This window comes from Gobio gobio (genome assembly GCF_949357685.1).
Source record: "Gobio gobio genome assembly, chromosome: 6".
Lineage (NCBI taxonomy): Eukaryota > Metazoa > Chordata > Actinopteri > Cypriniformes > Gobionidae > Gobio > Gobio gobio.
In genome coordinates this window covers 59431416-59448183 of record NC_137102.1, presented here as the reverse complement: position 1 = coordinate 59448183, position 16768 = coordinate 59431416, and the positions used below count along the sequence as shown (strand labels likewise).

The window sequence follows — 16768 nt, the reverse complement described above, 5'->3', positions numbered from 1 at the left end:
TAGTTACACATTTATTTGAAGTATATATTGTTATATTATTTACAATACTCAGCATGGTTTTTAGGGGGGACAGCCCTCAGATCGGACCTATTTAAATTCTGCTCAGAACGCTGTATTTCAAAGCAAAATGGAGGAGATTATGATGAGAAACGGAGGAAACTGTGGCTTTACCAAACAGAAAGGCTCTAGTCAAACTGTTATTAAGGAAACGCTATTGGCTGTTTCAAAAAAAGGGAGGAGCTGCTAACAGCTGGAGCAGTTTCAGTGGGACTTTAATAACAATCTACACAAAAAATAGACCCATATATAAAATACACACAATCATTTAGTCTACACATAAAGGAAACCTTTGATATATCTCAGTTCAACACCTCAGGATGGTGGACAGTAATAAAAACTTTTTTATAAACAATTATATCTTATAATGTTTTGCTCTCAGGTGACATCTCAAAACCTTCACGGCCAGTTTCTGCAGCCACCTTGTCGTCCAATGAAGATTTAGAGGAGAGAGACGGCCCCATGACCCCGTTTGAACAAAGTGAGTGGCAGATTACAGTCCAAAGAAAACATTAAATATAAATACCCAGAGGAACTGTTGTATTGCCCCAGACTTGGGTGTCCTGTTGAAACAATCTCTTCTGAAACTCCAGAGGAAACACATGTGAGATTACTGGGGTCTTTTTCTAAAGAGAAACATCTGAGAACCAGGAGACTTAAGCCAAAGTCTCGATTTGCTCTCCATTTAAGACAAGACACCACAGACAAAACCAGTGTTTGTCATGCACTGGCCAATTTTAAGATTTTGCTTATACAGTGGGGCAATAAAGTATTTAGTCAGCCACCAATTGTGCAAGTTCTCCCACTTAAAAAGATGAGAGAGGCCTGTAATTTTCGTCAAAGGTACACTTCAACTATGAGAGACAGAATGAGAAAAAAAAATCCAGAAAATCACATTGTCTGATTTTTAAAGAATTTATTTGCAAATTATGGTGGAAAATAAGTATTTGGTCAATAACAAAAGTTCATCTCAATACTTTGTTATATACCCTTTGTTGGCAATGACAGAGGTCAAACGTTTTCTGCAAGTCTCCAGAAGGTTTTTCCACACTGCTGCTGGTAGTTTGGCCCATTCCTCATGCAGATCTCCTCTAGAGCAGTGATGTTTTGGGGCTGTCGCTGGGCAACACAGATTTTCAACTCCTCCAACGATTGTCTATGGGATTGAGATCTGGAGACTGGCTAGGCGACTCCAGGACCTTGAAATGCTTCTCACGAAGCCACTCCTTCGTTTCCCGGGCGGTGTGTTTGGGATCATTGTCATGCTGAAAGACCCAGCCCTGTTTCATCTTCAATGCCCTCGCAGATGGAAGGAGGTTTTTACTGAAAATCTCACCATACATGGCCCCATTCATTCTTTCCTTTACACGGATCAGTCGTCCTGGTCCCTTTGCAGAAAAACAGCCCCAAAGCATGATGCCCCCCCCCCCCATGCTTCACAGTAGGTATGGTGTTCTTTGGATGCAACTCAGCATTCTTTCTCCTCCAAACACGACGATAAGTTATTTTCCACCATAATTTGCAAATAAATTCTTTAAAAATCAGACAATGTAATTTTCTGGATTTTTTTCTCATTCTGTCTCTCATAGTTGAAGTGTACCTATGATGAAAATTACAGGCCTCTCTCATCTCTCATCTTTTTAAGTGGGAGAACTTGCACAATTGGTGGCTGGCTAAATACTTTTTTGCCCCACTGTAACTGGTAGAAAGAAAGCATCCAAAATGCACATTTAAGTGTTGATTTTATTACACTTTATCTGTTTGCTCCCATATGTTTTAAATGCAATATATATATATATCTTTAAATGCCGTTTTGGTCACAATTTAGCTGGGAAACACATATTCACTATTAGCTACAGCCTCAATAAACTCCTAATTTACTGTTTATTAATAGTTAGTAAGGTAGTTGTTGTAGTGGTTAACTTAGCTATGGGGTACTATTAAGGGATGTAGAATATGTTCATAATTTCCTGCGATCATCTACTGGGGAATTATAGTGATATCTATTAGTTAAACATTGTACCCTATTCATCTGTGGTGTCCTGCCTTAAACTCATTGCCATCTAGGGGAAACAATAAATATTTAGAAGAGATCTAATTGAGTCAATCTAGTGTAGTATATAGTAAGGATATAAGATGAGTGTATCTGGATGTTTGTTGTGTTTTAGGTATAAATGGGATTGAACCTGAAAGCGCGGCGCCCACTGGACCTTTCAAAAATGTGGGATTGTCCAAAGCTGCAAAAACCCATCGGCTGCGCAAACTACGCACGCCATCAAAGTGCAGAGAATGTGACAGCTACGTTTATTTCCAGGGCGCAGAATGTGAGGAGGTGAGACGTTTGTATTGTTGATTCAATTCAGTTCTCGTTTTGTTCTGATCTGATAGTGTCTGACTGTGTGTGTTTGTGTGTTAGTGTTTCCTGGCGTGTCATAAGAAGTGTCTGGAGTCTCTGGCCATCCAGTGTGGTCATAAGAAGCTCCAGGGTCGTCTGCAGCTCTTCGGACGGGATTTCTCTCAGGTCCTGCAGGGCGATGTGGAGGGTGTTCCCTTCATCATCAAGAAATGCATCACAGAGATCGAGAGGAGAGCACTCAAAATGAAGGTACGAGAGGATAGCTTGGGAAAGAATAACGCTTTTCTGCCTCTATCTGATTGGTTTGAATGTTTACCTCTGATAAATGCATTATAAATGTACCAAAACAGCTGAAGCAAATATCGTTGATCATCTAACAAGGCCATATATTGAGGTCTGGGTAGATTAGATGGCAAGTAATCAGTGATGGATGCATCAGAAATGGGCAGGAATAAAGATCTGAAAGGGCCAAATTGTTATGACAGGGCAACTGATTTAGAGTATCTCTGAAACGACAAGGGTTGTGTGTTGCTCCCGGTCAGCACTGGTGAGAATTTACCTACAGTGTCCAAGAAGGGACAAACTGTGGACAGGGTTTTGGACGCCCAAGGCTCATCAATGCACGAGGGCAATGAAGGCTATCCCATCTGGTCCGAGCCAACAGAAGGTGCACTGTGGCACAAGTCACACAAATCACACACATTGTTCGCTCATTGCTTCATTTGCAAATTTAATTTGAAGTAAAACAGCAAAATAAACAACTTTATACATTATATGCTTGCATAAATCCCATAATTTCATGATATACCAGTCCCCCCAGAAAAACGCGATTATGCGATCGCGTGATTTAACGCATAATCAGCCAAAGTCCGCATATTCATGCGGGGGCCGCATTTTTTCAAATACGCCGCACTTTCGCCGCATAAATTGCCTATTTCCGCGTGCAAAATATGCGGGGCTATCATGATTTCATAATCCCCGCATTTTCGTTGCAAAAAAAGTCATATATATTAGCAGAAAGTTGAAAAATTTTCGTTTACTTCACACAAGAGCCGCCATTTCCGCCTATTGCCATGGGAACGTTTTGAAGTGACGTGATTACCCGACGCGAACGTCATCAAAAAGCTGCAAACCCCGTGGAGAAACCATAGATACCGGTGAAACCATGATGAAGCACAAACTCCCATTGGCCAACAAAAATAACAGCAAAAGAGCAAAGCAGTTTCCCTGTGTGCTGACTGATTTCAAAACACAGCTTTGAAGCGTTATGAATCAATGAGTCGATTCAGCGGTTTGAAGCGTTATGAATCAATGAGTCGATTCAGCGGTTTGAAGCGTTATGAATCAATGAGTCGATTCAGCGGTTTGAAGCGTTATGAATCAATGAGTTGATTCAGCGGTTTGAAGCGTTATGAATCAATGAGTCGATTCAGCGGTTTGAAGCGTTATGAATCAATGAGTCGATTCAGCGGGTTGGATCGCCAAAGTCACGTATTTCAGCAGTTTGACACGCGATCCGAATCATGAATCGACTCGATGATTCATAGCATCATGATGCTGTGTTTTTAAATCAGTCATCACTATATAAGTCGTTATTTCGTTTTTTTTGCACACAATAACTATTATCGTCGCTTCATAAAGTTATTGTAGAACCACTGTAGTGAGATGGACTTTGTAACTTTAGTCTTTAGTAGGCTACCTTTTATGGGTCTTGAGAGTGTACATTGTGCCAATGGAGGCCTTTCTGAGCCATCGGAATTCAACTAAAATATCTTAATTTGTGTCCAACAACATAAAGGGAAGTCATTAATGACAGAATTTTCATTTTTAGGTGACCTAACCCTTTCAGAGATGGCACTTTGTGCATTGGAAGCACTCAAATGTCTGTTTTGTATAGCGACATCTGTAAAACAGGAAGTTATTTATTAATTTTTTGCATTTTTTAAGAAAACGTGCCGCATAATCAAGGATTTTTGCCCGCAACAATCACAAAAAAGCCGCATTTTTCTGGAAGGACTGATATACTTGTTTTAATGGACAAGGTTGCAAAAAACAATTCCCCAGTTTTGCAGATTTGAACTTCACTACTCTCAAAAGAGTTTGAACCCTGTAAAGCCTGACATATTAAATAATAGCCGAAAAAAACTTGAGGAGGAAAAAACAACTGGGCCCAAACTGAGTACAGTTGCTGATATTTACATGGCCAAGAAGAAAGAAGAAATGTTGATAGCTTGCAATGTCACTCAATGGGATCTTTATAACAGATACTTAAAATACAGCCACATAAAATGCATGCCAATAATGTCTTAAGCTGGGCGTACACTGTGCGATGTCTGTGCGATTTCAGCAAGGTTTCCTACTCACACTGTACGAGTAGATCTTATGCGATATAAAAGCCAAAGCTCACGATTTATGTGCTCACACTGTGTGGATCGTCGTGCGCGACTTGTCTGCTCACACTGTACGAGTGAAATATGCGCAATAAAACCCCCGTGTCTATAGTGCGACGATATACCATGGGTTATTATAGAGAGAGCCTATCAAATGCCTCAGCTGTCGATATCAAGAGGATTTAGCATTTACAATTTATGTATATAAATTATTATTATTATTAGGGTAGACCTACTTTTATTATTAAATTGATATTACATTCAATTTGCCCCCGCAATAATTTCATAACGCATCAATGCATAATCAACACGTTGCATAATAAAATAATAGATAGATTAGCTTACTCCTCATTCTTTAACCCTCTGATCCTCTTCGGTCAAAAATGACCGTAAACTTTTATGTTTTGAAATGTTTCATTTTTTTGCCTAATCGGAATGGGATGACACTTGGTGACTTTTGTTGCATTAGCTATGTGAACACACAAAAAAATCAAGGAGATGATTCGGATATGTTAAAGGGTCGTAAAAAAAATAGTCACAATTGTCTCCTTCGCGGTCAAAAATGACCGACATAGGAAATTAATGGGAAATACGCAAAAATATGAAAACTCAGAGAAACTTTTGGTGGTACAAACTACAAATCAGCCACTGTGCAGAAAAAAAGTGCACAGCAATGAAGGGGCGACACTTAAAATGTCAAGAGTGCAAATTAGACATTCACACTACCACACCCACGCACACAAACACACACACACACACACACACACAAACACACACACCCACGCACACAAACACACACACACACATAGAAATGAACAGGTAAGACTGCAGCAGGAAATTTTGAGAATGTGCTAAATAAAATCAATAAATAAAAAAAAAATACAAAAGTGACTCTCTCGCTGAAATGCGCGCACACACACACACACACACACACACACACACACACACACATACAGAGAGAGAGAGAGAGAGAGAGAGAGAGAGAGAGAGAGAGAGAGAGAGAGAGAGAGAGAGAGAGAGAGAGAGAGAGAGAGAGAGAGAGAGAGAGAGAGAGAGAGAGAGAGAGAGAGAGAGAGAGAGAGAGAGAGAGAGAGAGAAATTAACAGGCAAGCCTGCATTTATTGAAAAAAAAAAAAAGCTATAGCCTACAGATGGTTACACGACATTACACTTTTTTTTTTTTTTTTACGGCTCCAGAAGGCGCTATTCTCACTTAAAGAAATTTATTTTAAAGGCCTGCACTCTATTGTAATGTGAAATGTTGCATTTTGGGGGGAAAATTCAAATAAAAAAAAAAATTATATTCTAATGGAAAAAATTGCTCATTAAAATTGTATAATTATTGCATAGTACCATAGAATCCCTTAAACATTCGAAATAATAATAAAAAAAAATATTATTGAACAAAAATATATTACATTGGTTTTCCTGAAGAAAAAAAAGGTGACATTTTAAGGCTACGGTCACTTTTGACCGCGAAGGAGACAAGTGTGACCCCAAAACGAAGAGGACCAGAGGGTTAAAAACATTTTGCCCAATTAAACAAGGAATTATAGACCTATAATTAACATGATTATCAGTCTATAATATTTCAGAACACTGCAATGATATCAGTATTATTATCAGAAAGTAAGAGCAGCTTTATTTCAAAAACAACATGAAATGGGCCTATACTTCTCTTGTAATTTTTTCCACAATATGGGCCACAAGAGCAATATTAATAATATAAATGAAGACAGTTATAGGCTGTGTTATCAGCATATGTTAAAGTAGATTTATCTCTCTGTGAGAATGCGGCGAAAGCTCGTCAGATTTGACTTTAACTTTCTGTAGTGAATAACTGACTTCACCGACTCTCGCCCACATTGCGTGATATCCACTGACTCGCCTTCATGATTTTTGACTCGCCTTCATGATTTTTGATATCCACTGACTCGCCTTCATGATTTTTGATATCCACTGACTCGCCTTCATGATTTTTGATATCCACTGACTCGCCTTCATGATTTTTGACTCGCCTTCATGATTTTTGATATCCACTGACTCGCCTTCATGATTTTTGATATCCACTGACTCGCCTTCATGATTTTTGACTCGCCTTCATGATTTTTGATATCCACTGACTCGCCTTCATGATTTTTGATATCCACGGACTCGCCTTCATGATTTTTGATATCCACTGACTCGCCTTCATGATTTTTGATATCCACTGACTCGCCTTCATGATTTTTGATATCCACGGACTCGCCTTCATGATTTTTGATATCCACTGACTCGCCTTCATGATTTTTGATATCCACGGACTCGCCTTCATGATTTTTGATATCCACTGACTCGCCTTCATGATTTTTGATATCCACTGAATCGCCTTCATGATTTTTGATATCCACTGACTCGCCTTCATGATTTTTGATATCCACTGACTCGCCTTCATGATTTTTGATATCCACTGACTCGCCTTCATGATTTTTGATATCCACTGACTCGCCTTCATGATTTTTGATATCCACTGACTCGCCTTCATGATTTTTGATATCCACGGACTCGCCTTCATGATTTTTGATATCCACGGACTCGCCTTCATGATTTTTGATATCCACGGACTCGCCTTCATGATTTTTGATATCCACTGACTCGCCTTCATGATTTTTGATATCCACTCATGGACTCGCCTTCATGATTTTTGATATCCACTGACTCGCCTTCATGATTTTTGATATCCACGGACTCGCCTTCATGATTTTTGATATCCACGGACTCGCCTTCATGATTTTTGATATCCACTGACTCGCCTTCATGATTTTTGATATCCACTGACTCGCCTTCATGATTTTTGATATCCACGGACTCGCCTTCATGATTTTTGATATCCACTCACGGACTCGCCTTCATGATTTTTGATATCCACTCACGGACTCGCCTTCATGATTTTTGATATCCACTCACGGACTCGCCTTCATGATTTTTGATATCCACGGACTCGCCTTCATGATTTTTGATATCCACGGACTCGCCTTCATGATTTTTGATATCCACTCACGGACTCGCCTTCATGATTTTTGATATCCACTGACTCGCCTTCATGATTTTTGATATCCACTGACTCGCCTTCATGATTTTTGATATCCACTCACGGACTCGCCTTCATGATTTTTGATATCCACTCACGGACTCGCCTTCATGATTTTTGATATCCACTGACTCGCCTTCATGATTTTTGATATCCACTCACGGACTCGCCTTCATGATTTTTGATATCCACTGACTCGCCTTCATGATTTTTGATATCCACGGACTCGCCTTCATGATTTTTGATATCCACTGACTCGCCTTCATGATTTTTGATATCCACGGACTCGCCTTCATGATTTTTGATATCCACTGACTCGCCTTCATGATTTTTGATATCCACGGACTCGCCTTCATGATTTTTGATATCCACTGACTCGCCTTCATGATTTTTGATATCCACTGACTCGCCTTCATGATTTTTGATATCCACTGACTCGCCTTCATGATTTTTGATATCCACTGACTCGCCTTCATGATTTTTGATATCCACTGACTCGCCTTCATGATTTTTGATATCCATTGACTCGCCTTCATGATTTTTGATATCCACTGACTCGCCTTCATGATTTTTGATATCCATTGACTCGCCTTCATGATTTTTGATATCCACTGACTCGCCTTCATGATTTTTGATATCCACTGACTCGCCTTCATGATTTTTGATATCCACTGACTCGCCTTCATGATTTTTGATATCCACTGACTCGCCGTCATGATTTTTGATATCCACGGACTCGCCTTCATGATTTTTGATATCCACTGACTCGCCTTCATGATTTTTGATATCCACTGACTCGCCTTCATGATTTTTGATATCCACTGACTCGCCTTCATGATTTTTGATATCCACTGACTCGCCGTCATGATTTTTGATATCCACTGACTCGCCTTCATGATTTTTGATATCCACTGACTCGCCTTCATGATTTTTGATATCCACTGACTCGCCTTCATGATTTTTGATATCCACGGACTCGCCTTCATGATTTTTGATATCCACTGACTCGCCTTCATGATTTTTGATATCCACTGACTCGCCGTCATGATTTTTGATATCCACTGACTCGCCTTCATGATTTTTGATATCCACTGACTCGCCTTCATGATTTTTGATATCCATTGACTCGCCTTCATGATTTTTGATATCCACTGACTCGCCTTCATGATTTTTGATATCCACGGACTCGCCTTCATGATTTTTGATATCCACTGACTCGCCTTCATGATTTTTGATATCCATTGACTCGCCTTCATGATTTTTGATATCCACGGACTCGCCTTCATGATTTTTGATATCCACTGACTCGCCTTCATGATTTTTGATATCCACGGACTCGCCTTCATGATTTTTGATATCTACGGACTCGCCTTCATGATTTTTGATATCCACGGACTCGCCTTCATGATTTTTGATATCCACGGACTCGCCTTCATGATTTTTGATATCCACTGACTCGCCTTCATGATTTTTGATATACATTTTGTGTCAAATGATGGGGTTCACATTTCCCGTGATAATAATATGAAGTAAATATTAAATAATAACTAACACCTCATGACAAACGATGCACAATGAAGCTGAAAATCGGCCCGACCCAAAAAAGAGTTGCACGAGTCCGAATTCGGCTCGAGATAGGACGAAAATCGCACAGTGTATGCCCAGCTTTAGTAAGATGATATTTAAATGCTTAGTTTAATGATCAAAGCTCTTAAAAAAACACAATGTAATGCAGACAGATGAACAAATAAACCTTCCTCAAGAGCCTGATGATCATATAGTATTTGATGCTCACATTTGAACATGATTTTTCTAATAAATGATGTATGGATAATCAAGTAAACCCAAGTGTTCATTTTGAAATATTCCTACGTTATTTTAGTAAAGATTTCACGGCAGAAAGACACGTTTGTACAATTGTACTTAAAGGCTTTTTCTTGCTAAAAACGACGGACGGCATGTAGTAGATTGTGTGCGACAGTTTTGATCCTTTAGAGGTCTTCGATATTTGCATATCAAAGGATGCTTTATAGTGTTAATGCTTTCTTTGCACGTCTTCAGGGAATCTATCGTGTGAATGGCGTGAAGACCCGTGTGGAAAAGCTGTGCCAGGCATTTGAGAACGGCAAAGAGCTGGTGGAGCTCTCGCAGGCGTCTCCACATGACATCAGCAACGTGTTAAAGCTCTACCTGAGACAGGTGAGACACAGCTTACACTTCCATTCTTACAAGTGTTTATTGTAAAGACGTTTCCTGTGACTGATTTGTGAGTGAAAATGGCAGTGGTCTTCGCTATTTTCTTCAGGAGAGCCACACTGATAGGACAAAATCAATAGGAGAGCCACTTTTACGGCAAAGTTTCAAAAGTTACATCCAGTCATAAATAGCATATCTGCTTATCAGTCTGTCATCCCTGAACATACAATATGCTATGCAATAAATACAAAAGATAGATAGATTGTGGGTAGGCTTAATATATTTTTATGTAAACTTTCTTTTAGTGCTGTTTTAAACTAGATTATTCACACATTTTTCTGTTTAAAACACTTTTTTAACATATTTTATAATGTAATAATTTCACAGTAAAACGAAAAATTTATGTAGAAAAAACAAAGACGTTGTATGTATGTTCAATGGCATCTTTTTATGAATGAAGGCCAGTATCACTGATACTGATACTGATGTCTCTATGACAAACCCCCGCATTTTAAACATTAATTATAGCCATTCAACATTACAGTGTAATTGAAGGCTTTTTAACATTTATTAGGCTTCAAACTTCATTAGTAGTTAGAGCTGCTGTGACTTTAAGATCTGGTGCGCTGTCACACACGTCCCATTTCATCACAACTCTCTAAGTTAATTTGAGACGTTATTTAACTCATGTAAAACTGTTCTTCTGAGGATACTCGACAAAACGGACATTTAGGCATAAGTCTGTGTGTTATAGTTTGTTCAAGAGCGAAAGTGAACTGGATTCTGGCGTGCTTTCTGTGCTCATGATGCTGGAACGTAACCCACACCACTCAACCTCGTTGAAAATGCGTATCATATGCACGTAAAAAGTCATTTTGGCGTATAAATGGCAAGATAAATACAAATTGTGTTCTATAAGAGCAAATTCGCCATTAAAAGCTGGAAAAACAGCCCAAATTGACAACTCCACAGTAAGTCATGGGCGTAAGGCCAGAGCAAGTTTAAATATACTTTCTAGTCTGTATTTCTATATTGTAATGCCGCTGTTTTGGGGTATTTTTTATATAAATTATTTGTAATAGAGCAGACACTGAGTTTTTAATGGTTTATTTTATAGCCCTGCTTGTTTTTATGAAATATATGTATTGAATGCATTATCATTTCTCCGTGTTATGTAGGCCTACTGCCATGCGAGCCGCGCAATGAGTAACAAATCATTTTGGGGTTCTGTTTCCAAAAATTGTGCCTATCTTGCTCTAGAACGACACTTTCTCACAAAATATGTAGCATTTTTGCTTTTGATACACATTTGTATGGTGGAGAAGTCTTGTATTACACCTTTATCAACAGCCACAAACACATCTGATGATTCTCACATGCATGACAATATTTTACGTCTCTGTCTCCTCAGCTCCCAGAGCCCATCATGCCCTTCCGTCTGTATAACGATCTGATGGGACTAGCGAAGGAAAGCCTGAACTCAGACGGCTCAGAGGCCGGTGAGGGGGTGAAAGGCCCAGAGCTGGTGGATCGTGGGTCAGAAACAGAACCAGAGCTGCTGACCTTGGTGCAGAAACTCAGAGAGCTGCTCAAGCGGCTTCCACACACTAACATCTCCACGCTGAAGTACATCGTCCAGCACCTGCGCAGGTGAGATTCAAAAACTGATTCATAACCTGCGGCCGAGGGTTTATAAACCCCTAGGGATTCACAGGAACTGAAGGGCATTGGAGAGATTACGATTAGAAATGTTGATGGCATATTCAGTTGTATTATTCTTAAAATGAAAGGTATAATATTTAACGAGAGTCTAAATACTGACACCTTGCTCTGAGCTGTATGATAATATATATATATATATTTTTTTTTAATGCATCATAAAATATATTGGTCAGCATAATTATAGGATTGCTGGAACTTTACTAAATCTTAGAGGGATACTCTAAATCTAAATATATATATAAATCTTATTATATATATACTAAATCTTAGAGGGATACTCTAAATCTAAATATATATATAAATCTTATTATATATATACTAAATCTTAGAGGGATACTTTATTTAATTATAATAAGTGTTAATAATAATAAGTAATCAGCAATTGAAATGTTAGAATTGTATTTAATATTTATTTTTAATATTTTGGATCCATAGGATTGTGAATTAATATTAGATTTAGGAATAAATCTATATATATATATATATATTTTTTATTTTTTTATTTTTTTTTTTTTATGCATCATAAAATATATTGGTCAGCATAATTATAGAAATGCTGGAACTTTACTAAATCTTAGAGGGATACTTTATTTAATTATAATAAGTGTTAATAATAATAAGTAATCAGCAATTGAATAATTCAATAATGAAAACGAATTAATAATTACTAATATTTTATACTAACTTAAAAAATCTAATATAAATAATTTAATTTACAGAGTATTTAAGTTTTAATATATTAATAATTTAAGTCAAACAATCTAATAATAATTTAATAGTTTAAGTATTCAATTTTATTATATTATTTATATTTTAATAATAAAGTCAAATCAAAGTCATAGGAGATCAGAAGACAAACAAATGAAAAACAAGGCATGCAAAATAATTTAGAAGTTGGCAATTGACATGAACTATTATTTTTTATATTTTCATATATGACAGCATGTATTTTAGGTCCTGTAATTTTATATGCATGAATATGAAAAATAAATGTTTAACATAGTCACTGCTTGAAATATCAAGTATGCAAACTGGCGTTTTATAGATTTGTCATAAGTGTGCTGGGAATATAAAACATGACTATAATGTTAGTGTTGACAGATTCTTGTTTTCTCTCTCTCTCTCTCTCTCTCTCTCTCTCTCTCTCTCTCTCTCAGAGTGTCAGAGTTGGAGCAAGATAATAAAATGAGTGCTAGTAATCTCGGCATCGTGTTCGGCCCGACCCTGATGAGACCCAAACCCACCGGAGCCACGGTGTCACTCTCATCTCTGGTGGATTACCCTCATCAGGCTCGGATCGTAGAGGCTCTGATCGTCTTCCAGCAGAACATCTTCATCTCCATCTCCTCTTCCTCTGTCAGCTCTCCCGCCCAGAGCCAGGTCTGCACACGATCACATTTTTGGGTTTATACGGGAGTGTGACGTGGTTCTGATGCACATGTTCTGCTCCATACAGGACTGTGAGACTGGAACTCCTGAAGAGCCAAACAGAGCCGATCTGGAATGTGGTGAGAGAAATATATATTAGAAATAATACAAATTAAATTATATATTTTTTTTTACATTTATAATATGAATAAATGTGCTTGGGTTTGCAAACTAAGCGGATCTGGAATGTATTGGAATATACACTGATCAGGCAAAACATTAGTGGGTGGGACATTATGTCCTCAGAGTTTGTGTTAGAAGCCGGAAAAATGGGCCCGTGGGGAGCGAAGGCTGGATCAAACAGACGAGCTACTGGAGCTCAAACTGCTCATGAAGTTAATGCTGCCATCCATGTGGATGTTACTTTGACACGTCCCACCTACCTAAGCATTGTTGAGCCCATGTCCAGCCTTTGGAGACGGTTTTCCCTGCTGGCTGTGGCTCTTTCAGCAGATAATGCACCGCCACAAAGCACAAATGCTTCAGGAATGGTTTGAGGAGCACAACAATGAGTTTGAGGCGTTGACTTGGCCTCCAAATTCCCCAGATCTCAATCCAATCGAGCATCTGTGGGATGTGCTGAACAAACAAGTCTAATCCATGGAGGCCCCACCTCGCAACTTACAGGACTTAAAGGATCTGCTGCTAACATCTTGGTGCCAGATACCACAGCACACCTTCAGGGGTCTAGTGGAGTCCATGCCTCGACGGGTCAGCGAAAGGGGGACCAACACAATATTAGTCATAATGTTATGTCTGATTGATGTATATTAGAAATATTGTGATTAAAATGAATAAATATTTATCATTTTAAAAATTGATATTATAAAATGTTGCTTGGGTTTTGGAATTAAGAAGATCTGGAATTTGATTATATATATATATATATAGAAATGTAGGTAACACTTTAGAATAATGGTCATTAGTTAACATTAAAGGGTTAGTTCACCCGAAAATGAAAATTCTGTCATTAATTCCTCACCCTCATGTCGTTCGACACCCGTCAGACCTCCGTTCATCTTCAGACACAAATGAAGATATTTTAGTGTAAAGCTGATGACTGAGAAAGGCTTCAGATAGGCCTCCATTGGCATTCAGTACATTTACACTCACAAGACCCATAAAAGGCACTAAAAACGCCGTTACAAAGTCCATCTCACCACAGTGACTCTACAATAATCTTACGATGCGACAACTATATTTTTTTTGCGCAAAAAAAAAATCAAAATAACACCTTTATCCAACTTGTTCTCGTCTTCCGTGTGTGTCTCCACGACGCATGCGCGAGAATATGAGCAGATCCGGCGTTCGGACACATGACCCAGAAGAGATTTGTTTACAAGCAGAGGAAGACGCGCGTGTCTAAGCTGTTGAATTCTACATTGATCGTGCTTTAGGTCTCGGCGTAGTTCTCAAAATGGGGTTAAGTGTGCATTTCATGGATTCCCGAACGCCGGATCTGCGTCATATTCTCGCGCATGCGTCGTGGAGACACACGGAAGACAAGAACAAGTTGGATAAAGTCGTTATTTTGATTTTTTTTTGCGCACAAAAACTATTGTCGTCGCATCGTAAAATTATTGTAGAGCCACTGTGGTGAGATGGACTTTGTAACGGCGTTTTTAGTGCCTTTTATGGGTCTTGTGAGTGTAAATGTACTGAATGCCAATGGAGGCCTATCTGAAGCCTTTCTCAGCATCAGCTTTACACTAAAATATCTTCATTTGTGTCTGAAGATGAACGGAGGTCTGACGGGTGTCGAACGACATGAGGGTGAGGAATTAATGACAGAATTTTCATTTTTGGGTGAACTAACCCTTTAACTAATAATGAACTGCACTTATAAAGCATTTATTAATCTTTGTTAATGTTAATTTCAACATTTACTAATGCATTATTAAAATCTCGTTAACATTAGTTAATGCACTGTGAACTAACATGAACAAACCATGAACAGCTGGATTTATATTAACTAACGTTAACAAAGATGAACAAATACAGTAACAAATGTACTGCTCACGGTTAGTTCATGTTAGTTAATACATTAACTAATGACCATTATTCTAAAGTGTTACCGAAATGTTACAATTGTATTTAATATTTATTTTTAATATTTTGGATCCATAGGATTGTGAATTAATATTAGATTTAGGAATTTAAATGTTATTAGAATTGAGTAGTTTAGTTGTAAAATGCTCTTTCATTGTTTTATTGCCTTAATCTTTTTTTAATGATAGATGTCAAATCTTCATAATATTGGAGTTTGCAATATTTGTAGAAAAATTGTCAGTGATATATATATATATATATATATATATCACTGACAATGGGACAGTAATACATGATTGATTAACTTTTTCTAACATTTTTCTTTAACATTCTCTTTCTAACATTTTTCAATGTACATCTATGAAATGCACTTTCTGTAAAGCTGCTTTGAAACAATGTGTATTGTGAAAAGCGATATACAAATAAATTTGAATTGAATATATATATATTTTTTTTTTTACTGTTTTCTCTTCCTTCAGGTCATTCTGTGGGTTCCTCTGGTTCTCAGGAGCGTTCGCTGGACTCAGACTCTGATGTGGAGGAGCCGGTCAGAGGAAGCCGACAGCGCCACCCTCTGGTGAGTCAGGAGAGCGAGACCAGCACAGAGGAAGAGCAGACGAGCCCCAGAGCGAGTCTGGACCTGAGCCCACACGTTCCAGAAACCATCCCAGAGCAGACCAGCGCTACAGACCACGCAGAGGAAACCAGCTCCCAGCAGGTCTCAGATCAGTAAGACAGGGGAGGCATGAGGAGTTTAAGCAGTTAGAAATGTGTATAATTCAGAGGAAAGACATTAAAGGGTTAATTCACCCAAAAATGAAAATTCTGTCATTAATTCCTCACCCTCATGTCGTTGGACACCCGTCAGACCTCCGTTCATATTCAGACAGAAATTAAGATATTTTAGTGTAAATCTGATGGCTCTGAAAGGCCTCCATTGGCTCAATGCACTTTACACTCTCAAGACCCTTAAAAGGCACTAAAGACGTCGTTACAAAGTCCATCTCACTACAGTGGCTCTACAATAACTTTATGAATCGGCGACAATAGTTTTTGTGCGCAAAAAACCCCTAAATAACGACTTACATAGTGATGACGATTTCAAAACACGGCATCATGAAGCTTCGAAGCGTTATGAATCAGTGAGTCGAATGATGATTCGGATCGCGTATCAAACTGCTGAAATTTGGCGATTCAAACTGCTGAATCGACTCACTGATTCATAACGCTTCGAAGCTTCATGAGGCCGTGTTTTGAAATCGTCATCACTATGCAAGTCGTTATTTAGGGTTTTTTTGCGCACAAAAATTATTGTCGCCGATTCATAAAGTTATTGTAGAGCCACTGTAGTGAGATGGACTTTGTAACGACGTCTTTAGTGCCTTTTAAGGGTCTTGAGAGTGAACCGTGCATTGTGTCAATGGAGGCCTTTCAGAGCATCAGATTTACACTAAAATATCTTCATTTCTGTTCCGAAGATGAACGGAGGTTTGACGGGTC

The 16768-nt window shown here is 38.4% G+C and overlaps 1 protein-coding gene across 2 annotated transcripts in view; it reads left to right on the top strand.

Moving 5' to 3' along the window:
- arhgap45a (Rho GTPase activating protein 45a) overlaps nucleotides 1-16379 on the top strand; it is a 65624-nt gene extending 49245 nt beyond the window's left edge. The window contains exons 16-23 of one of the 2 annotated variants that reach the window (XM_079819681.1): nucleotides 440-538; nucleotides 2226-2389; nucleotides 2474-2662; nucleotides 9935-10072; nucleotides 11481-11719; nucleotides 12949-13171; nucleotides 13248-13299; nucleotides 15748-16379. In XM_079819681.1, the coding sequence (XP_079675807.1) occupies nucleotides 440-538; nucleotides 2226-2389; nucleotides 2474-2662; nucleotides 9935-10072; nucleotides 11481-11719; nucleotides 12949-13171; nucleotides 13248-13299; nucleotides 15748-16001 (1358 nt within the window). In that variant the 3' untranslated portion in view covers nucleotides 16002-16379. The remainder of the gene's footprint in view (nucleotides 1-439; nucleotides 539-2225; nucleotides 2390-2473; nucleotides 2663-9934; nucleotides 10073-11480; nucleotides 11720-12948; nucleotides 13172-13247; nucleotides 13300-15747) is intronic. The other variant, XM_079819682.1, reaches the window with a different exon arrangement.
- Nucleotides 16380-16768: the final 389 nt, after the last annotated feature.